Below are 24,141 nucleotides of genomic sequence, written 5' to 3'. Positions count from 1 at the left end.
TGGGATTGTAATCCTATGTGTAAGTGACACATATTTTGCCATTATTCTCCCCTCCATGCTTCGAGTTGCTACGTTGGTTCCTGAAAACTGGCAACCCACTGGTACCTTGTCCAGGAACAAGAGTAGATAGTATCGGGAGGCTACTTAGTGCGGAGGGCATCAGCGTCCAGCCCAATCTCGTTCCGACTCTTGCACTCTTTACAGCCGAGTCATTTGATAGTGATCGTGCATGGCCGACTTTTTCCCCCTCTTCCTGGCCCATGTGCTGAGACCAATTGGATCACCCCAAACATTTCCCCAGCTGAAATCAGTTAGCACAGACCGAGGGTCAAACCTGGGACCTTCCTGTATTCGGACCTCAAATATGTTCTTTTCAATCAAGGGCAATGTATAATCGTGGAAGTGTAGGCAAATTGAGGGGGAATGTTTAAACAAGAAAGTGTTGGTGATTAGTTCTGTGGTTAGAAGACTGCACCAATATGAGAATGATCAAATCTGCCACCCTAGTATGTCCCTACAACATCTGCTCACAAGCCAGTGGACATGTGATCTACACACTTCTCTCCATCGCTACTAGGCTTTATCCATGCGGTGCATGCCAGCAGCCTGGGATAAATCACATGACAGTGTTTCCTTCCCAGTTTTTGGAGAACGTGCCTAACCTCTGCTCAGTGCCTCACCTGGTGACACAACATTGAACTCACCAAATGGGCAATTGCGCTCAAATGTGCCCTGATTGAAATGTTACAAGTAGTGCTGGCTAGCAATGCTGGTTGGTGCCTTATTGCATAGGTGCTTCAGTAAGTGAACAGTTGCAGAACATCTATTTGCAGAGATAATTGCGAAGGCAAACTGAGAGGGTTTGTGATCCTTGGGCTTTGATTTGTGTCACAAGTAGCACGTTTAGAAGCCTGAGAGTAGATTGCCTGCCTTCAGCTGCGGGTTAGTACGTGATCGGGAGAGCCCAACTGAAAGGGCTCATCATCTACAGACATATCTGCAGCTCGACCTCTCCATTACCTGTTGCAGATGAAACATCTTCCGGTTCTCAGGAAGGGCCATAAGATCTGAAATATTCATCTTTTTCCTTTCTCCACAGATGCTGCCTGACATGCTCAGTGTTTCCAGCATTTTCTGTTTTTATTTCTGATTGGCAGCATCTGCAGTATTTTGCTCTTTGTTCCATCAAAATGCAAGTTGTTTCTGTTGAACGAAACTAAATGAAGGTTGCAGCTGCTTGTGATAGATATCTATAATCAGTCATTTAATGTTTTGTTTTCTGCCCAGTATATTTGGTAATCTTACATCGCACATTGTACACCAGCTGATGGGACAGACGGGCCGTTTGCTGAAGGCCTCAGCGAGCCTGGTGGTAGGAGGTGTGGCACAGTCGTCTACCTCTCCAGGCCAGCCTGGTGGTAGGAGGTGTGAGACAGTCGTCTACCTCTCCAGGCCAGCCTGGTGGTAGGAGGTGTGAGACAGTCGTCTACCTCTCCAGGCCAGCCTGGTGGTAGGAGGTGTGAGACAGTCGTCTACCTCTCCAGGCCAGCCTGGTGGTAGGAGGTGTGAGACAGTCGTCTACCTCTCCAGGCCAGCCTGGTGGTAGGAGGTGTGAGACAGTCGTCTACCTCTCCAGGCCAGCCTGGTGGTAGGAGGTGTGAGACAGTCGTCCACCTCTCCAGGCCAGCCTGGTGGTAGGAGGTGTGAGACAGTCGTCTACCTCTCCAGGCCAGCCTGGTGGTAGGAGGTGTGAGACAGTCGTCTACCTCTCCAGGCCAGCCTGGTGGTAGGAGGTGTGAGACAGTCGTCTACCTCTCCAGGCCAGCCTGGTGGTAGGAGGTGAGAGACAGTCGTCTACCTCTCCAGGCCAGCCTGGTGGTAGGAGGTGAGAGACAGTCGTCTACCTCTCCAGGCCAGCCTGGTGGTAGGAGGTGTGAGACAGTCGTCTACCTCTCCAGGCCAGCCTGGTGGTAGGAGGTGTGAGACAGTCGTCTACCTCTCCAGGCCAGTCTGGTGGTAGGAGGTGTGAGACAGTCGTCTACCTCTCCAGGCCAGCCTGGTGGTAGGAGGTGAGAGACAGTCGTCTACCTCTCCAGGCCAGCCTGGTGGTAGGAGGTGAGAGACAGTCGTCTACCTCTCCAGGCCAGCCTGGTGGTAGGAGGTGTGAGACAGTCGTCTACCTCTCCAGGCCAGCCTGGTGGTAGGAGGTGTGAGACAGTCGTCTACCTCTCCAGGCCAGCCTGGTGGTAGGAGGTGAGGTGTGAGACAGTCGTCTACCTCTCCAGTTCTGCTCTTTCTGATCCACAACTGGCTTTGCTGTGGCATATAATGGGGTGAAGTAGAGGTGGTTACAAGGTGTGTCACTGGAGGTGCTAGAGTGTGGGCAACTTAAAATATTTGAGTGCCACATAAGTGTATTTCTCCCCTTCAGCGTGTTAAACACACCCAATGGCAGCACTGCTCAGGCTAAGCCTAGGGGTCCCAGTATATATCCACTCCACACCCTGCTGCAGCATGTTTGAGTACCATGCTCAAATAATTGACAAAAAAAAAATGGGACTGCTGCATTACTGTAATCAGTGTTATCTGACACTTTGTGAAAAAAAATTGTACCAAGTCTTAAAAGATCTTTTAGTGCGAAAAAGTAATAAATTGGATGTTAATGGTAACAGATGATGGTGTTCAAGCTTATCCTATGGGGGTTGTTGGAAATTGCCCCGTGGTAATGGAAGTATTTCTTGTGAGTCCACTTTGTTGGGCTTGACACATTTTCTGTAAATCGATGGATGTCAGTTATACAATACTCACAGCAAACGGACCCTGTAAACAGTAAAAGTGGCGTTGAATGCGGTGTTTGGCTGCAGGCATGTCGAACGCTGCACTTGTGTAAAATGCTGGATTTAGGTGCAGGAAGCATTTGGCTGTGCAGCATTGGGGTTGAAAGGCCGCTGCTGTGATCCATTATATTTTTGGTGATAGCCTGAGCCTGGAGCTCGGCACATGAGTGCACAGGAGAGTGCAGGGAAAATCATGAATTGGTTGTCTGAGGAGTGCACAAAGGGCATTGGACTTCGGATTAGAATCGATTTAGGGAGGTCCATGTTAGCTCGTTATAATTGATCACTACACTGCAGCCTGCCGGACACTTCCAGTTCAATGTCCTTAGATCTCACAAAAGTGTTTCAGCACTGCATATAACTGCCTGAAGCAGTTGGGTTAATATATCGCGACTGAGGTCCTTTTGGCCAGCTCTGTGTGTCTACTATATCTCTGCTAAGTATTCTCTTATGCTCGGTAACTCTGTGCCAATTTCCCTCAGTGTCAGCAGCATTGTCTTGCAATCCGATTCTGACCAGTTTCTTTTCCCTTACTTCTGTCTGCTCCGGTCTCATGGGAAATGGTCGGTCCCTAGTGTCCTGACAGCCCTTCAGCCATTCTTCAATTGTGAGCTTAAACAGCGTTAGTCAGCAGGAGAATTGACAGTGGGTGCCCTCACGCATACACTTTACAGCAGTGGTTAGTGATTAGGAGCAGGAACCCTGGAGGATTCCCTCCTCTTTACCCACCCATCCTGTCCAACTCAGGAGCAGTGAGGTCAATTGCAGGAGCCTAGCTGTAATCATCTAACCAGCAGCCAGTTCCCCAGTTTAAATGTAAAACACGAGTGCAAAATGTCACTTTTACCAGTGGAAGAGCCAGTGTGTGTTTGATCTGTAAAGTAGGTACACTGTGCAGCTGGATGAATATAGAAATACGTAACTTGGCGATTAAAAGTAGTGCTGACCGTTTTGTGAGATCAAGTGGAAAAATGAGAAAACACCTGCAATAAACAAGAGATAGGTGCAGAAAACTATTGCATCAGAATCCTTTCCAATCTCACTCAGTGGTGGCACTATGGCCTCTGAGTCTGAAGGTTATGGGTACAAGGTTCAAGTCCCACTCCAGGATTTAAACACATAATCCAAACTGTCACTTCTGTGCATTACTGAGGAAGAGCTGCTTTTTTTGAAAGTATACTCTTTCGAAAGAGAATATAAACCGAAGCCCTGTCTACCCAGTCGGGTGAATATGTTAAAGATCCTATGCACTGCTTGAAGAAGAGCAGGGAATTCTCCTGGTGGCTGGGCCAACACCAAAAAAAAGATAGATTGACTGGTTATTGCTGTTGTAGAGTTTTACTGTGTGCAAAATGGCTGTCGTGTTTGCCTATATAATAAGTTTTTCTTTATTTGTTCTTGGGATGTAGCCAACGCTGGCAAGACTCCGTTAATTGCCCACCCCTCATTATCCAGAGTGTTGAGTTTTCTTCCCGAACAGCAATTGTTCGTGCAACTGAGTGTGTTGCTCATAGTATGGACTGGAGTCACATGTCGGCTACACTGGCAGAGTTCTCTCCCCAAAGCTGGGTTTTTACGACAGTCCAGCAGCTTTCACGGCTGAGATCGATAGATTTTTGGACTCGAGTGGAATCAAGGGATATGGGGATAGGGCGGGAAAGTGGAGTTGAGGTTGAAGGATCAGCCGTGATCTTATTGAATGGCGGAGCAGGCTCGAGGGGCCCTATGGCCTACTCCTGTTTCTATTTCTTATGTTCTTAAGTTCTTTCATGGTCATTTTCCTGAGCCAGCTCACAAATGACTAGATTAATTAAATTCGTGGTGCAACTTGAACTTGCGTCTTCTAGGTTGCCTAGTCCGCTGCCACAACCATTGGACTATTGTACCTTGCATTTTGGAAAAAGAAATTCACCTGAAATGTTCTGGGTTGTTCTTGAGATGTGGTTCTTCCCCAAACCCCTCTGCTTCTCTCTGCTCCTTTTTAAAAACCTCCTCAAAATCCATCTCTTGGGCCAAACTTTTAGTCATCCCTTCTGAACTCTCCTTTCCATGCTCAACGTTCACTATCTGTGAATGGCCTTGGGACAATTTTTACATTAAAAGCATAATATAAATGTAAGTAGCTGTTTACTTGATTTTAGATTTCTCCCCATTGTGCACTTTGGGACACTTTATTCAGTACTTGGAACAACCCAATGAAAATTTGCTTACCTGTTGTTTTCAACTCTCCAGGCTCAGTCTCCTTGTTCTGTGTCCTGTTTCTAATGCCAAATTTGTTCTGCTCCAGTTCATCAATTCAGTTCTAAAACCTGTATCAAATCCTTCCTCTCCATTTTTTTCCTAAAAACCCCCCCCAAAAATGCTTGAAATAGCGTTCTTAGAAATTTACCATTGCTGTCAGCTTGGATGATTGTCGCATGTTGGAGTTACAACACAGAGCGGTGAAACAATTCATGCTTGAGATTCCCTGTCCACACTATTGTCTGCGGTGCCAGTAGATATCACCCAGAGATTTGATATACAGGAGGGAAGATCTTAGCACGTTTAGGTGGAGTCCTGCACGCCTCTGGGGCTGGTTACAAACTTAAATTGACATGGACCTGTAGGTAAACATACTCACTGTTCTGTTAAATCCATGATAAGATCGTCTTGGATGGGGCAGGCTCTTCAGAATGTCAGAACTGCATTATAAAACTGCACAATTTTTACCTGACTCACAACATTGTAGCTACCTTCACTCAAGAAATACAGTTGGTTGTAAAGTTTCTATTTGGCTCATGCTCTAATAACCAATCCTCAAGAGTTCTTCTGAATTGGGTGCAGGGTTCCAAACTTGGTGATGACTATCCCACCGTGCAGTTTTCAAGCTGAATGGTGCCACACTCTCGGTAGGGCAGGTGGTTGGTGCAACATGGCATCCTGCCAATAGTTAGTTGCCTAGATGCCACAGTTGTGGAGGCAATGCAAGTGCCAGGTTCTGAGTGATGAATGGCTTGTCCTAACTATGGACGATGAAGGGCATGACCTAGTGTGCAGTGTGTGCATGACTTCAGTATGCAGTAGATGACTCACTCCCATGCAAGGCCCTTTTTTCGGTGAGTCTGAGATACTACAACCTTGTGGGGGGTTACTAGTGGGTTATTTTACTGATTCATTTGTAATGTGTTGAAATCTGACTTAAACCAATGATTCACAAAAAAAACTTTAAAAAAAAATGTTTCCCCTCACATCCTTTTCCCTGAGAGTGATGAGTCCTGCTGCAGACCTCAGCCTCTGATGTCTGGCCTAGGTGTCTGTAATGGGATGACTGGGATTGTAAATGAATGGTATCATGAGTCAGTGTGAGAACCCTGTGGTGCTGCTCCTGTAATGCAGCATTGAATTTTTCTGCCCTCCTGGAAGCGTTGACTCTTGCTTGGGTACAGTTTGACAGGTGGCAGCCTGATTGTTTGACAGCCTTCCAGTACTTTCCCCAAGTGGCCATTGTTTGTGTGAATTTGGTCAGAGAGTTTTAACAAGCTGTTGAATTGTTGGGGATGTTATAGCCGAGTCTGGTGCACTTTCTATCTGGGAGCTCTGGGCCTCAATCAGGAGTCAGAGCCCTGCGCGGTTTTCCTTACTCTAACCCTTTTGAGTTTATAAATAAGGATTGAAAAAGGCTTGATGCCTATAACTGACTTTTTGTGCTGGGGGAGGTGCAGAATTTAGGAGCTGAGCAATATCTGATGATTCATTTTGGTGAAAAAAATAACAGGAGTAATTCAGAGGAAGTCGGCTCAGTGCTATGGAAGGAAGTACTTGCTCACATTTGCAGAACGTTAAAGGCAGCATCTCAGGGTGATGAGGCTGTAAAAAATAGCTAATGGAATTCTAGGTTTTATCTCAAAAGTTATAGAATATAAATCTAAGAGGTAATAATGAGCCTCTATAAAACCTTAGTAAGACCTCAGTTAAAGTACTGTGTGCAGTATTGGGCTCCACACTATAGGAAGGATATTGAGGCTTTAGAGAGGGAACAATACAGATTCACTGGTGCCTGGTATGAGGAAATACAAATACATAGAAAGGCTTCAAACAAAATTGGGTAGTTTTTTGTTAGAGCAACACAGTTTATGGGGTGCTATGATAGAAGTGTTTAAAATAATGAAAGGATGGGACAGAAGCAGACTGTTCCCAGTAGTAGAGGGGCTTAGAATGAGGGGCTATAGATACAGGATTAAATGTAAAAGATTTAGAACAGAGGGCAGGAGTAACATCTTCACACAGAGTGGTGAGACTGTGCAATTCACTTCCAGGGTTAGTGGTTGAGGCAGAAATTGTCAACATTCAAGGAAATTGGATCGCTACTGAAAAAGGTAAAATTTGCAGGGCTGTGGGCAAAGAGCATGGGAGTGGGACTAATTGGTAGCTCTTTCAGAGAGCCGACACAGGCGCGATGGGCTGAATGGCCTCCTGTGCTTTATGATTCTATAAGGTTAGACTGGATAAGTGGATGAGGAAAAGGGATAAAAGGATATGGGAACAGGGTGGGTAAATGTGGTTAGAATTGTTTGCTCACGTGAAGGGTAAACGCCAACATGGACTGGTTGGGCTGAATGGCCTGTTTCTGTGTTGTAATTTCTATGAGTAAATTGAGAATGCATGACACACTAAAGTACAAAATATGAAGTTTACTCCTCTTTTGTCCCTGACCATGTGTGGTCAGTAATTGGTTTACTGCAGAAACATATGTTTCAGATGGAATTTTATGATTTTTTTTTGTCAGGGTAGGTGAATAGTGATGCTCAGATGTGTGAGGTGGTGTGTCTGAGCAATAGGAGCTGTTAGTGTGGCAGCTGAGTTGAAGGGCAATGGACTTGTTCGAAAATGGGGCCCATGAAGAGAGGATCATTTGTGTAATGACAGGTGCTGCGAGGACAAAAATGGCTGCGTGTAAATAGTTTCTGGATTCAGAGCCCCACTTGTTGTGTCCGCATCAGTTTACTGAGGTCTACTTTGGGGCAAATGCACTAGTGGTCAGTGCTAGATTGTTCGCAGGTCGTTGCTGAAGAAACACAAAAGCAAACACTTGAATTAATAGCTTTCATTTCCTTAGGACTTCCCAAAAAGCTTTGTAGTCACTTGTTATATAGGCATACGTGGCAGCCAATTTATACACAGCAATGCAATAATAATCAGTTACTGTTCCTGGTACTAGTGATTGAGAGAGAAATGTTGGCCAGGACACTGGGAGAATTTCCCTTCTCTTTGAATAGTGCCCTGAGATCTTTTACATTCACCCGAGAGCAGACAAAGCCTTGGTTTAATCTCTCATCCAAAAGGTGACACCTCTGACAGTGCAGCACTCCCTCAGTACTGCACTGAAGGGTCATGGGAACAGGAGTAGGCCATTCAGCCTGTTGAGCCTGTTCCACCATTCAGTTAGAGCATAGTTGATTTATATGCTAACTCCATCTACCTGCCTTGGTTCCGTAACCCTGGCCTTGGTTCTGGGGATTGAGGCAGGCCAAGTGGAGCAAGTGTCAGTGGGGGAACATTTAGAGAACAGCGATTATAGTATCATAAGGTTTAGAATAGCTATGGAAAAGGACATGGACCACTCTATAAAGTAAAAATACTCAATTGGAGGAGGGCCAATTTCAGTGGGATGAGAACAGATCTGGCCCGGGTAAATTGGAATCAAAGATTAGCAAACAAAATTGTAATTGAACAATGGGTGGCCTTTAAGGAGATGATACAGGTACAGTCTAGGTACAGTCCCACGTGGGAACAAGGTAGGGAATTAAAGCCAGAGCTTCCTGGATGACAAAAGAGATAGAGAATAAGATGACGCGTATGACAGATGTCAGGTCGATAACACAAGTGAGAATCAGGCTGAATATAGAAAGTACAGAGGGGAAGTGATAAAGGAAGTAAGAGGGGCAAAGAGAGAGTATGAGAATAGACTGGCAGCAAACATAAAAGGGAATCCAAAAGTCTTCTACAAGCATGTAAACTGGTCGTAAGAGGAGGGGTGGGACCGATCAGGGACCAAAAAGGAGATCATGGAGGCAGAGGGCATGGCCGAGGTACTAAATGAGCACTTTGCATCTGTCTTTACCAAGGAAGATGATGTTGCCAAAGTCTCAGTAAAGGAAGATATGGTTGGAATAATGAATATGCTAAAAATTGATAAAGAAGAGGCACTAGAAAGGCTAGCTGTACTTAAAGAAGATAAGTCACCCGGTCCGGATGGGATGCATCCTAGGTTGCTGAGGGAAATGAGGATGGAAATTGTGGAGGTACTGGCCATAATCTTCCAAACATCCTTAGATACGAGGGTGGTGCCAGAGGACTGGAGGACTGGAGAATTGCAAATGTTACACCCTTGTTCAAAAAAGGGTGTAAGGATAAACCCAGCAACTACAGGCCAGTCAGTTTAACCTGGTTGAGGCAGATTCAATCGTGGCTTTCAAAAGTGAACTGGATAAGTACTTGAAAGGAAAAAAATTTGCAGGGCTATGGGGATAGGGTAGGGGAGTGGGACCGACTGGATTGCTCTTGCATAGAGCCACATGGACTCGATGGGCTGAATGGCTGCCTCTCGTGTTGTAACGTTTCTATGATTCTAACCCTTGCCTAACAGTTTTGAAATTTTCAATTGACCCTGAATCTCAGCAGCTTGTTGGGGGAAGAGTTCCAGATTTCCACTACCCTTTGTGTGAAGAAGTGCTTCCTGAATGGGTTAGCTCTAATTTTAAGATTATGCCTCCTTGTTCTGGACTCCCCCACTAGAGGAAATAGTTTCTTTTCATCTACCCTACCAACTCCTTTTAACATTTTAAACACCTCGATCTGATCACCCCTTAATCGTCTATACTCTAGAGAATACAAGCGTAGTCTATGCAACCTGTCCTCATAATTTAACCATTTTAGCCCCGGTATCATTCTGGTGAATCTGCACTGTACCCTCTCCAAGGCCAATATATCCTTCCTGAGGTGCAGTGCCCAGAACTGAACGCAGTATTCCAGATGGGGTCTGACCAGAGCTCTGTTCAACTGAAGCATAACTTCCACCCCTTTGTATTCCAGTCCACTTAAGCCTAGACTGTTGGATCAAGCCCCTGGGGTGGGGCTTGAATCCACAACCATCTGACTGAGATTACAGTGTTACCACCGAGCCACAGTTGACCTTTAGTCTTAAGGACCTAGTTGGTGCTCTTACCACTGCACAGTGATGGGATATTGTTTATCCTGGGGATTCTAATGTCACATGACCTACCCAGGCTAATCCACATTTCAACATCAGTATTGTTTGTAAAATCAAAAATGTAAAAAGATGAAACTTTGGTTATTGTGGAAAAGTTGTTTAACAGTGAGTTGGGTTTACATCAGGGAAAATGGCTGTAAGGGCATCCTGTATGGGTTAAAATGACAAGTTCCTGATGATGCAGCCTGTTGAAATCGTTTCCTGATTGTATGTTGTCACTGGGCCCATTTACTGCTTCGGTACCAAAATACTATAGGAAAGTATCTCACGTGTACCAGGTGCTTATGTGATCCTTTTCTTCACCTCAAATGAACCCCCAGTAACAACCTGTAACATATCCAAACACAGTCCAAGTTTGAAAGGACAGAATCTATAATTGTTCAGCGAGGTGTTCTTTGCACTTTGAGTCATAGTGTGAGATTCACATGCCCATCATTAACTTGACTGAAATCTGACCAACTGCACCGTGGTGGTGATCAGTTACTCCTCTCCGCCAGTAACCCTGTGATATTGTCAGTCTTAAAAGGAGCAAAGATACACAAACAGAATGTGAAAAGCCCCTAAATAGGATAATGCTTAGCCTTTCCTGTTCTGGTATGATTAGCGTCAGTGCTTTACCAAGCCTGTCCATGCTTTGTGATGGAATGTTTTAGTCTGGAGATAAAACCAATCCCCTGATCCTGGGCTCAGTGCAGTCCAAAGCCACACAGACCAGTGGGGTTGACTGGGGTGGTCTACTCCCCGCCAGAGTCCATCCCTTCGACATCAGACTGGCTGCAGGATTATGACAGCAGCACCACAAGAATTGGTGACCATAAACCAATCAAAAGCCCAAAAAGTGCACACAGCAATGAAACTTTACACACACCATCTGTCTGTGGATCTCCCTTCCAAACAGTGCCATTCTGTCCATTACATGCTGAAGATGAAATCACAAGGCAGACACAAATGAGGTAGGCCATTCAGCCCATCTGGTACAATCGTAATATCTGCTGCAGTACTATACAGGCACTGTACACATCAAGGACCGTACAAATATTAGGTGTATCCATTGCAGTAATATACGGGTACTGTACTCTTATTGATGCTGTACAAGAATTGAATATATCCACTGCAGTAATATATGGGCGCTGTAGTCGGGGATAGTCAGGCGTTTCTGCAACCGCAGACATGAGTCCCAAATGATGTGTTGTCCTTTACCCTGGCACCAGGGAGGCATCACTGAATGGCTGCAGGATATTCTGTGAGGGGAAGGGGAACGGGAACAACCAGAAGTCGGGGCTCATGTGGGCACTAATGACATAGGAAGGAAAAGGTTGAGGTCCTGCAGTCAGAGTTTCAGGAGTTAGGGAGGAAGTTAAAAAGCAGGACCTCAAAGGTAGTAATCTCTGAATTGCTCCCTGTGCCACGCACTAGTGAGTATCTGAATAGCAGGATAAGATACATTAATGCGTGGCTGGAGAAATGGTGCAGGTGGGAGGGCTTCAGACCCTTGGGGCATTGGGTCCAGTTCTAGGGCAAGAGGGATCTGTTCAAGATGGACGGGTTGCACCTCAACAGAGCTGGGACCAATGTTCTTGCGGGGAGGTTAACTTGTGCAGTGGGGGAGGGTTTAAACTAATTTGGCAGGTGAATGGGCACCAGGATGAAACGTTAGAGAGGAGAAACAAGGTGCACAGAGGACTGGGAGAGGCAAATAGCACTGAAATAAAGAATAGTTCAGAAATAGGAGGGATCAGATGGGGCAAATGCAAGGTAGTCTAAGATGAGTTTGGAGTGCATGTGCCTAAATGCACAAAGCATGTTAAATAAGGTTAATGAGCTGCAGGCTCAAGTTGCCTCATAAGACTATAATATAGTGACACTAACTGAGACCTGGCTTAAAGAATTGTAAACAATTTTACAACACCAAGTTATAGTCCAACAATTTTATTTTAAAATCCACAAGCTTTCGGAGGCTTCCTCCTTCCTCAGGCTTCCTCCTTCCTCAGGATTTTAAAATAAAATTGTTGGACTATAACTTGGTGTTGTAAAATTGTTTACAATTGTCAACCTACAGAGTATGCAGGAAAGACAGGAGTGGAGGGTGGGTAGCAGTATTGATCAAAGAAACTATTGTGGCACTGGAAAGGGATGATGTAGTTTAGGGGTCAAAGACAGAGTCTATTTGGTTAGAATTAAGGAACAATAGAGGAGCTATTACGCTATTGGGTATATACTATAGGCCACCAAATAGTGGGAAGGAGATAGAGGAGCAAATTTACTGGTGAATTACAGAAAGATGCAAGAACTATAAGGGTAGTGATATTGGGGGACTTCAATTATCCCAATATAGACTGGGAAAATAAAAATGTAAAGGCCAAAGAGGGGGAGGAATTCCTGAAATGTGTACAAGAGAACTTTCTTGACCAGTGTGTTTCCAGCCCAACGAGGAAGGAAGCAGTGCTGGATCTAGTTCTGGGGAATGAAGTGGAGCATGTTTCAGTAGGGGGAGCATTTGGGGAACAGTGATCATAATATCATCAGGTTTAGAATAGTTATGGAAAAGGACAAGGAACAATCAAGCGTAAAAATACTTTAGAGGAGGGCAAATTTCAGTGAGTTAAAAAAGGATCTTGCCCAGGAGGGTTGGAATCAGAAATTGTTGGGCAAAACAGTAATTGAGCAATGGGAGGCCTTCAAGGAGGAGATGATGCAGGTACAGAGTTATCACATTCCCATAAGGGGGAAAGGAATGACGTCCAAAGTTAGAGCCCCTTGGATGACTAAAGATATGGAGATTAAAATGAAACCGAAAAAGAAGGCTTGTGATAAATCTAAGATTCATTATATAGTAGAGCACCAAGCTGAATACAGAAAATAGAGGAGATTTTAAAAAAAATGAGGGGCAAAGAGAGAATATGAGAATAGATTAGCAGTTGACATAAACTGGAATCCAAAAGTCTTGTACAAACATTTAATAGTAAAAGGGTAGTCATAGGAAGAGTTGGGACGATTAGCGACCAAAAAAAGGAGATCTTCTTGTGGAGGCGGAGGGTATGGCCAAGATAATAAATGAATATTTCACATCGGTCTTCACTAGAGAAGAGGATGCTGCCATTGTAGCAGTAAAGGAGGAGGTAGTAGCGATATTGGACAGGATAAAAATAGATAAAGAGGAGGTACTTAAAAGATTGGCAATACTCAAAGTAGAAAAGTCACCCGGTCCGGGTGGGATGCATCCTCGATTACTGAGGGAAGTAAGGGTGGAAATTGCAGAGGCTCTGGCCACAATCTTCCAATCCTCCTTAGATATGGGGAGTGGTGCCAGAGGACTGGAGGATTGGAAATGTTACACCCCTGTTCAAAAAAGGGGAGAGCGATAAACCCAGCAATTACAGGCCAGTCAGCCTAACGTCAGTGGTGGGGAAACTTTGAGACGGTAATCCAGGACAAAATTAATTGGCACTTGGAAAAATATGGGTTAATGAATGAAAGTCAGCACTGGTTTGTTGAAGGAAAATCATGTTTGACTAACTTGATTGAGTTCTTTGATGAAGTAATGGAGAACGTTGATGAGGCTAGTGAGATTGATGATGTGTATAAGGACTTTCAAAAGGCATTTGATGAAGTATCACATAATAGACTTGTTAGCAAAATTAAAGCGCATGGGATTAAAAGATCAGTGGCAGTGTGGATACAAAATTGTTTAAGGGACAGAAAGCAGGGTGTAGTGGTGAACGGTTGTTTTTCAGACTGGAGGGAGTATACAGTGGTGTATTCCAGGGGTCGTATTAGGACCACTGCTCTTTCTGATATATATTAATGACCTGGACATGGGTATAGAGGGTATAATTTCAAAGTTTGCAGTTGAGACAAAACTGGGAAATGTAGTAAACAATGTGGAGGATAGTAACAGACTTCAGGAGGACAGAGACAGATTGGTGAAATGGCAGATGGCAGATGAAATTTAATGCAGAGAAGTGTGAAATGATACATTTTGGCAATATAAACTAAATGGTACAATTTTAAAGGGGGTGTAGGAACAGAGCCCCCTGGAGGTGCCCATACACAAATTTTTGAAGGTGGCAGGACAAGTTGAGAAGGCTGTTTTTTAAAAAAAAAATGGGATCCTGAGCTTTCTTAATAGAGGCATAGAGTACAAAAGCAAGGAAATTATGCTAAACCTTTATAAAACACTGGTTAGGCCTCAGCTGGAGTATTGTGTTCAATTCTGGGCACTACACTTTAGGAAGGATGTCAAGTCCTTAGGGTGAGGGACTTCAGTTATGTGGAGAGATTGGAGAAGCTGGGGTTGTTCTCAGAACAGATAAGGTTAAGGGGAGACTTGATTGAGGTGACCAAAATCATGAACAGTTTTGATAGAGTAAATATGGAGAAACTCTTTCCAATGGCAGAAGGGTCAGTAACCAGAGGACACAGATTGAAGGTGATTGGTGAAAGAACGAGAGGTGACACGAGGAAACATTTTTTTACGCAGCGAGTTATGATCCGGAATGCTCTGCCTGAAAGGGTGGTGGAAGCAGATTCACTAGTAACTTTCAAAAGGGAATTGGATAAATACTTGAAGGGGAAAGAGCAGGAGAGTGGGACTAATTGGACAGTTCTTCCAAAGAGCAGGCACGATGGGCTGAATGGCCTCCTGTTTTGTGCACGTATCGATGCTGTAGAAGAATTGAATGTATCCACTGCAGTAATATACCGGGCACTGTACATGTATCGAGTGCCGTTCTTGTATCATATATGGGCTGCGCAAGGATTGGATGTTTTCCGAGTATCTTCGGAGTCCCAAGCACAGAACTAGTATTGGGGTTTAAACAAGTATACATTGGGCCCAATATTACTATCAACGACTGGTCTGGTTACAGCTATAATAGCATCAGGTACAGTATGGGATCCAGTGAAATAATGTAAGTGGTGCCATGTCAGCATTGGGGACAGTACGAGCATGGGAGGCATACTGAACATTCCATGGGGTAGTATTAGCATGAGGCGCATTACTAGCATCAGATGTGGTACAAGTATTAGGAGAGCATTGACATCCAGGGCAGTAATAACATCAGGGACATTAACAGCGTGGGGTGCAGTATACGTATTTAGGGCAGATCTGGAATCGAAGGCATTAGCAACACTGGTGACAGTAACAACATCGGGTGCAAAATGAGTATCGGACAGTACTAGCATTGAGCGTAATACAAGTGTTGGGGACACAAATAGCATCCGGTGCACCGCCGTTGGGAGCAGTACAAGCTTCAGGTGCAATATTAGTATTGGACACAGTAATAGTATCTGGTACAGTGACAGCAACGAGCAGAATAATAGCATTGGGGTATAGTAATAGTATAATTGGTAGTAACGAGTTTCAGTGTTGAGTTTTTCACTCGAGCTGTGAAAAACAGCCAGCAATACGGTATGGTTATTGTCAACCCCCACCAATCTTGGACTGACTCTGGAGAGTGTTTTGAGCTCTAACACTAGGATGCACTACTGGAAGTTACAGTCAGAAAAGAAGAAAGAACGAACTTGCATTTATGTAACGCCTTTCACGACCATGGGACGTCCCAAAACGCTTCACAGCCAATGAAGTACTTTTGAAATCTAGTCACTATTGTAATGTAGGGAAGCATGGCAGTCTATTTGCACACAGCAAGATCCCACTGGTAGCAATGAGATAAATGACCAGATTATGTTTTTAAGTAATGTTGGTTGAAGGATAAATGTTGGCCAGGACACGGAAGAACTCCCCTGTGCTTCTTCCAAATAGTGCCATGGGAACTTTTCCTTCCACCTGAGAGGGCAGAGGGGACCTCAGTTTAACATCTCATTTGAAAAACGGCACTCCTACAGTACTGCATTGAAGTGTCAGCCTAGATTATGTACTCAAGTCTCTGGAGTGGGCCTTTGACCCACAACCTTAGATTTAGATTTGAGGTTAGGATCAGATCAGCCATGATCTTATTAAATGGCGGAGCAGGCTCGAAGGGCCGATTGGCCTACTCCTGCTCCTATTTCTTATGTTCTTCTGACTCAGAGGCGCGAGAGATACCAACTGAGCCACAGCAAACTGGTATCCAGTGCAATAAAAAATATTCAGGGTGTAGGTTGGAGAAACTTGGTAATGAATTAAAAATTTGACACTAGGAGATTGGTTCAAGTGTAATGTTAAATACACTTATTTAAAAAAAATCTGGTTGAAAATACTGGAGAGATGCCTTGTCGAAATAGTAAAGTTAATCTCGTAGTGCATCTTATTAATACCATCTCAATTGGTAAGTCAGAGAGCTACATCAGTGTGAAAGTAAGGGATTAAAAATGACTGGAAAAGATAGATGGTTTCTTTATCACAACAAAAGTGCTCTTATGTCACTGGATGCATACTTGAAGCTGCAAGTTTTAGTTCACTGCAGAGCTTGTATATGCAGGCTGAGGTGATGAATGGAATTAATTCATCTGAGGAGTCAAGTGTTGCAGTTTGTTATTGAAACACTCTGATCCCACTTGTAATTTCTACAGTATGTGTGTCTGGTGTTTGTGTAGCATTGCTGGTGGTAAAATGCTTTGATTTCATGATGTTTCACACTTTTAACAATGCCTGGATTGCAGGGCCTCATATCAATCAGCATTGTCACCTGGCCTGTTTATTATACTGCTACAATATACTGTCAAAGAAATCACACTCCAACTTCTTGTGTGATGTTCATAATTCATCACCTTAAAATTGCTCCCACAACAGACACAGACCTGCAAACATCAGTACTTCACCCGACTAGTGTCTGTCCAAACACAACCCAAGGTTGGAAGGACAGAAGCTGTAATTGTACCGCTAGGTGTTGTTCGCAGTTCAAGTAGACATAGTATAAAGATTTCACCCACCTATATTACACTTCACTGACATGCTAGTGATTGCACTGGATGTGAGGTGGGCAGTATTGCCAGGCTGTATGGGGTAATGAATTAGAGGAGAGTTTTAAAAGTGTGCACATTTTGCCACTTGGGTTTGAAATCCCAGTACTTGGATAGTTGGCGCTAAGGTGTAGGGCTCACACAGAGAGGTTTTAAAATTTACTTTTACTTGGAGTGATGGTTGCTGATCATGTTTCCCTGATCGCTACAGTACCTTCAAAAGGCCCAGTTTCTCCTGCACGAGAGGAGCTTTCTATGGCAGCAGACTTACTTCAGAGTGAGAATGGGAGCGGTGCAGAGCTGGCAAAGCCTCTCCATCTGCAGTACCTGGAACATGCACTACGACTTGACCCGTTCCTGCGCCAGGCTGCAAGTGTCTTCAACAGACCTATCTCCAGGTAAGCACAATGCTCACTAAGGTCGGGTTGCTGCGATGTTGCTTTGGTTTGTAAATTGCTGATTGGAATTTTATCAAAAAAAACCCAATAAATAATAGTTAATTCAAAAAATAGAGCGCAAGATGGAGCAGCTGTCCTACAGGAGAAGGTGAATGTCTGCCTGTAGAGAGCCGCCCTGCTTTTATTTTACTTTCATAAATGTTATTTTGAAACATATGCCCATGTACAGGAATCCTTTATGCTACTCTTTTTGTGCAGTATTTGGAGTGTGTACACTGGAGTGATGAAGGGTAAGAGAATTCCTCGTCGTGTATCTAATCTTTGGTACTTCGTGTTTTTGGTACTTCTGGCTACCATCATAAATGAGCCATCTTTCTCCTTCACTGCACACTCAAACAAAGTGGGCAAGTTTGGATTCAAGGGGAAGTGGGTCAGCTGAATTAATGCAGATGTTACAATTGGATGAAACTGTTGACTGCCCAGCAGGTCTCTCACCCCCTGTTATTCTATCACTGGGTAGTTGGAGCACCCTTGGAAGGGATGTTCCCAGCAGATCTCTGACTTTAAAACTTTAATTAAGTAAATAAATAAAACAAGGTTAGATAGAGTTGGCAGTGCAGGTGGTGTGTCGTAACTGCAGCATATGGGAGTTTGTGGAGAGCAGCATGATCCCAGGCAACCACATCTGCAGTAAGTGTCTGCAACTCGAGGAACTTCGGCTCGAGTTGTTCAGCTTGAGTCCGAACTGCAGACATTGCGATACATCGGGGAGCGGGATGAGTTACCTGGACACTTTGAGCCAGGAGGCAGTCACACCCCTTAGATTAGGTAGTAGTTTAGATTTGGTTAGTGGTCAGGGACAGGAGGATGTGACTGTGAGTCAGGCAGGTAAGAGGACCCCAGATGCAGAGGTGGAGGAGCCTCAGCCTTTGTCCTTGTCCAACGGGTAGAAGGTACTTGCAACCTGTATGGATGAGAACAAAGACTGCAGGGAGGATGGGCAAATTGACCATGGCACCATGGTACAGGAGGCCATTCAATTGGGGGGAGTGAAAAGGAATGTGGTAGTGGTAGAGGATAGTATAGTCAGGGGGATAGACACTGTTCTCTGCAGCTGCGACAGTCCCAAAGGCTGTATTGCCTGCCTGGTGCCAGGGTTAAGGACATCTCCTCGCAGCTGGAGAATAAGTTGAAGCAGGAGGGGGAGGATCCAGTTGTCGTGGTCCACGTTGGAACCAACGACACTGGTAGCACTTGGAATTAGGTTCTGCTGAGGGAGTTTGAGGAGCAAGGGTCCAAATTTAAAAGCAGAACCTCTAAGGTAATAATCTCTGGATTACTACATGAGGCACATGTAAATTGGCATAAGGACAAACCGATTAGATGGTTAAATGTGCGGTTGAAAGAGTGATCTTGGAGGCGTGGGTTTCAATTCATTGAGCACTGTCACCAGTACTGGGGAAAGCGGGAGCTGTTCCATTGGGCGGGCTCCACTTAAATGGGTCTGGGACCAGTGTCCTGGTGAATCGAACAACTAGGGTGTAGATAGGACTTTAAACTAATAAGAGGGAGGGAAGGTTCAGGTGAGGGTAAATCTATAGGTCTAAAGAGAAAAGTCAAGGCTGTGGAGCAGAGTAACGATTTGGGTAAAAACAAGCGGTGTGTGTCAGGAAGCGACAGAGTTTAACAAAGGTAATAGGGCATTAGTGACGAAGTTCACAACAGGGAAAAATAGTGAAAAGTTAAAATTAAAGACGCCATATCTGAATGCACGAAGCATTCGTAACAAGATAGATGAATTAACGGCACAATTAGAGATAAATGGGTTTGATCTAGTAGCTGTACTGAGATGTGGTTGCAGGGTGACCAAGGTTGGGAACTAAATATTCCAGGGTACTTGACTTTTAGAAAAGATAGGCAAAATGGAAAAGGAGGGTGGTAGCCCTGATAATAAAGGATGTGATAAAGGCAGTAATGAGAAAAGATCTTTGCTCAGAAAATCAGAATGTAGAATCAATATGGTTGGAGCTAAGAAATAACAAGGGGCAGAAAACACTGAACAGTTTTGGTCTCCTTATCCAAGGAAGGATATACTTGCCTTAGAGGCGGTGCAACGAAGGTTCATGAGATTGATTCCTGGGATAAGAGGGTTGTCTTATGAGGAGAGCTTGAGTAGAATGGGCCTATACTCTCTGGCGTTTAGAAGACTGAGAGGTAATCTTATTGAAACATATAAGATTCTGAAGGGGACTTGACAGGGTCGATGCTGAGGGCTTGTTTCCCCTGGCTGGAGAGTCTAGAACTAGGGAGCATAGTCGGATATGGGGTCGGCCATTTAAGACTGAGATGAGGAATTTCTTCACTCGAGGGTTGTGAATCTTTGGAATTCTCTGCCCCGGAGGGCTGTGGATGCTGAGTCGTTGAGTATATTCAAGGCTGAGCTGGATAGATTTTTGGACTCTTGGGGAATTAAGGGATATGGGAATGGGCGGGTAAGTGGAGTTGAGATCGAAGATCAGCCGTGATCTTACTGAATGGCCGAGTAGGCTCGAAGGGCCGTATGGCCTGCTCCTATTTCTTCCGTTCTTATGGGAGTAGTTTATAGGCTCCCTAACAGTAGTTATAGTGTTGAACAGAATATAAATCAGGAAATTAGAGGACCATGTATCAAGGGTAATGCAATAATCGTGGGGGACTTTAATCTTCATATGGACTGGGCAATCCCAATTTGCAAAAGTAGTTTGGAGGACAAGTTCATGGAATGCATTCGAGACAGTTTTCTAGAACAATATGTCGAGAAACCAACTAGGGAACAGGTTATTTTAGATCTAGTATTGTGTAATGAGACAGGGTTAATTAGTAATGTTATAGTTAAGTATCCTCTGGGGAAGAGTGTTCATAATATGATAGAATTTCATATTGAGAGTGATATAGTTAAGTCTGAAACTAAGGTATTAAATTTAAGCAAGGCCAATTGCATAGGTATGAAGGGTGAGTTGGCTACGGTAGATTGGGAAATTAGATTAAATGATAGGACGATAGATAAGCAATGGCGAACATTTAAAGAAATAATTCATAGTTCTTAACGAATATAAATTCCCTCAAGGAATAAAAACTAGATGGGGAAAATGATCCAACAGCGGCTAACTGGAGAAGTTAAAAATATATTAGATTAAAAGAGGCTTACAATGTTACCAAAAAGAGTAGTAAGCCTGAGGATTGGGATGGTTTTAGAAATCAGCAAAGGATGTCCAAGAAATTGATAGAGAGAGAAAATTGAATATGAGAGTGAACTAGCAAGAAATATAAAAACAGATTGTAAGAGCTTCTGCAAGCATGTAAAAAGGAAGAGATTAGTGAAAGTAAACTTGGGTCCCTTAGAGGCAGTGACAGGAGAAATTATAATGGGGAATGAGGAAACGGCAGAGACATTAAACAAATATTTTGTATCTGATTTCACAGTAGAAGACACAAAAAACATGCCAGAAATAATGGGGAACCATGTGAGTGTTGAACTTAAAGTAATTAAGATTCGTAAAGCAAAAGTACTGGAGAAATTAATGGGACTAAAAGCTGACAAATCCTCTCGACCTGAAGGCCTACATCCCAAGGTTTTAAAAGAGGTGGCTGCAGAGATGCATTAGTTTTGATCTTCCAGAATTCCCTAGATTTTAGAATGGTCCCTGTGGATTGGAAGGTAGCAAATGTAACCCTGTTATTCAAGAAAGGAGGGAGCGAGAAAACAGGGAACGACAGGCCAGGTTAGCCTGACATCAGTTGTTGGGAAAATGCTGGAATCCATTATTAAGGAAGTGGTAACAGGGCACTTAGAAAATCATAATATGATTAGACAGAGTCAACATGGTTTTATGGAAGGGAAATCATGTTTGACAAATTTATTAGAGTTTTTTGAGGATGTAACTAGCAGGGTAGATAAAGGGGAATCAGTGGATGTAGTATATTTGGATTGTCAAAAGGCATTCGATAAGGTGCCACATAAAAGGTTGTTATGCAAGATAAGGGCTCATGGGGTTGGGGGTAATATATTAGCATAGACAGAGGATTGGTTAGCGGACAGAAAACAGAGAGTAGGGATAAACGGGTCATTTTCAGGTTGGCAGGCTGTAACTAGTGGGGTGCCGCAAGGATCGGTGCTTGGGCCTCACCTATTTACAATCTATATTAATGACTTAGATGAAGGGACTGAGTGTAATGTATCCAAGTTTGCTGACGATACAAAGCTAGGTGGGAAAGTAAACTGTGAGGAGGACACAGAGTCACACGGGGATATAGATGGGTTAAGTGAGTGGGCAAGAAGGTGGTAGATGGAGTATAATGTTGGGAAATATGAAGTTATTCACTTTGGTAGGAAGAATAGAAAAACAGAATATTCTTTAAATGGTGAGAAACTATTAAATGTTGGTGTTCAGAGAGACTTGGGTGTCCTCATACAAGAAAGACAAAAGTTAGCATGCAGGTACAGCAAGCAATTAGGAAAGCAAATTGGACATGAATTTAGATTTGAGGTTAGGATCAGATCAGCCATGATCTTATTAAATGGCGGAGCAGGCTCGAAGGGCCAATTGGCCTACTCCTGCTCCTATTTCTTATGTTCTTATGTTTCTTATGTTCAAATGGCGTGTTGGCCTTTATTAAAAGGGGGTTGGAGTACAAGAGTAAGGAAGACTTACTACAGTTGTACAGGGCTTTGGTGAGACCTCATCTGGAGTACTACGTACCGTTTTGGTCTCCTTATCTAAGGAAGGATATACTTGCCTTAGAGGCGGTGCAATGAAAGTTCACTAGATTAATTCCTGGGATAAGAGGGTTGTCCTATGAGGAGAGGTTGAGTAGATTGGGCCCATATGCTCTTTAGAAGAATGAGAGGTGATCTCATTGAAACATATAAGATTCTGAGGGGGCTTGATAGGGTAGATGCTGAGAGATTGTTTCCTCTGGCTGGAGAGTCGAGAACAAGGGGGCACTGTCGCCGGATAAGGGGTCGGCCATTTAAGACTGAGATGAGGAGGAATTTCTTCATTCAGAGAGTTGTGAATCTTTGGACTCTCTACCCCAGAGGGCTGTGGATGCTGAGTCATTGAATATATTCAAGGCTGAGATAGATAGATTTTTGGACTGTAGGGGAATTAAGGGATGTGGGGATCGGGCAGGAAAGTGGAATTGAGGCCAAAGATCAGCAATGATCTGATTGAATGGTGGAGCGGGCTTGATGGGCCTTATGGCCTACTCCTCCTATTTCTTATGCTCTTACGACATCAGGTTGCGCTCCAGTGATTTTCAGACACATGGTTTCCTGAGAACTGAGACAGACTGAGTATAGGGCACAGGTTTGTGTCTGTACAACATCTGCAAGTTGTCCCTGTTTGAGACCCATTTCATTATCTCCACTGTAATACCAAGCATCCTTGCTTTAATCTAAATTTATCTAACTGTGGAAACGCACTTATTGTTGGTTGTCCTCTTACTGCTGTAGTGACGAGAGCGATGATGGGCTTGAGGAGGCTCCTTCACTGCCGAAAGCGGGTTCTGGAAACCTTTTGAGCCGCATTAAGAAGGAACCCGTTGATGAGGATCAACCGGAAGTCGGGCACAGCAGAACACTGACAGCTCCACCCTCACTCAATGGTGCCTTTCATCCAGGTGAGAATCTGAAGGAGCCGCCTGCTCCTATTAGTGTGAACTCATTTTGGAGGTGAGGCAGGATTCTGTGACAAGCTACTATCTGTTCCGGGACTGGCACCAGCTCTCAAACTCTGTCCTCATTGGAATTTGTGTTTGCAGAAAGCTATTCTGCACATATTGGGTTCTTTTATTTTATGGGCAAGTTTTGTAAACTTTGTCATTCAGTCTTTGAGGAAGTGAGCACTGCACAAATATAAAGGCTGATTGCATTTCCTACAAACTGCCTGTATTTTGGTGCCCACACTGTCCGATGAACTTGGTACAGGACATAGTTTGTGCTGTGTCTCACTGGAGGAACAAATGAATAACAGTGTTGTACAGTGCCTGTCATCGAAAGTAACTAGAGATCGTCCCAACCTGGGAATGTTGCTCTGTATCGTAAACAGGAGCTGAGCCGAGAGTTTGTTTAAATGGAAGGTTTAGAATTGGGGGAGGGGTATGAGTGTAAAGGTTCCACTGTACGGGGTCTGGGATTTAAAAAAAAAATCTATCTTTCTTCGGCCTCAAAGGAATGGGTGAATTGAACCCTGATCGTATGTTGGAGATTGCTGCAAACTAGAACCGGGGATCACAGGCTCAAGCTTAGAAGAGGGAGGGTGAGCAGAAAGTTTAGATTTAATTACTTTACACAGAGGGTGGTGAGTGTGTGGAATGGACTGTCTAGGCAGGCAGATGATGTGGACACATTTAATGGAGAATTGGATGGCTATTCGAGGGAGTGGGTGATTTGGAAGCCTTTTCCAGTCCTGCACTATCCCTTGTTTTCTCTTGAAGGCCTTGTCACTTCCACAGGTACCCTCACCAAAGTGGCCATTGTTCATTTGTGCGCCCAGATAGTGAATGTCAGTTACTACTTGACTGTGGCAGGCATCACAGCCACTGTCCAGCATCACACCCTAATTTCCAGCAAGGCTTACTGGATCGCAATTCAGGATGGGATCCTTGCCTGATTGCCACAGCCGCACCCCCCCCAATGTTTTTTTTTCCCTCTGTAGTCCAGGAGCACCACTTCCACACTGGCTGAGATCAGCTCACTCATCAAAGATCTGAG

The 24,141-nt window shown here is 44.1% G+C and overlaps 1 protein-coding gene across 2 annotated transcripts in view; it reads left to right on the top strand.

Moving 5' to 3' along the window:
• ino80 (INO80 complex ATPase subunit) overlaps positions 1-24,141 on the top strand; it is a 216,394-nt gene that overhangs the window by 12,373 nt on the left and 179,880 nt on the right. For both annotated transcript variants that reach the window (XM_067991159.1, XM_067991158.1), the window contains exons 2-3: positions 17,201-17,387; positions 22,882-23,048. In XM_067991159.1, the coding sequence (XP_067847260.1) occupies positions 17,245-17,387; positions 22,882-23,048 (310 nt within the window). In that variant the 5' untranslated portion in view covers positions 17,201-17,244. The remainder of the gene's footprint in view (positions 1-17,200; positions 17,388-22,881; positions 23,049-24,141) is intronic.

The sequence above is a fragment of the Heptranchias perlo genome, chromosome 10 (assembly GCF_035084215.1).
Source record: "Heptranchias perlo isolate sHepPer1 chromosome 10, sHepPer1.hap1, whole genome shotgun sequence".
NCBI classification, from domain to species: domain Eukaryota; kingdom Metazoa; phylum Chordata; class Chondrichthyes; order Hexanchiformes; family Hexanchidae; genus Heptranchias; species Heptranchias perlo.
Note: the sequence above shows the minus strand (reverse complement) of the source record. Positions and strands in the feature narration are given on the sequence as shown.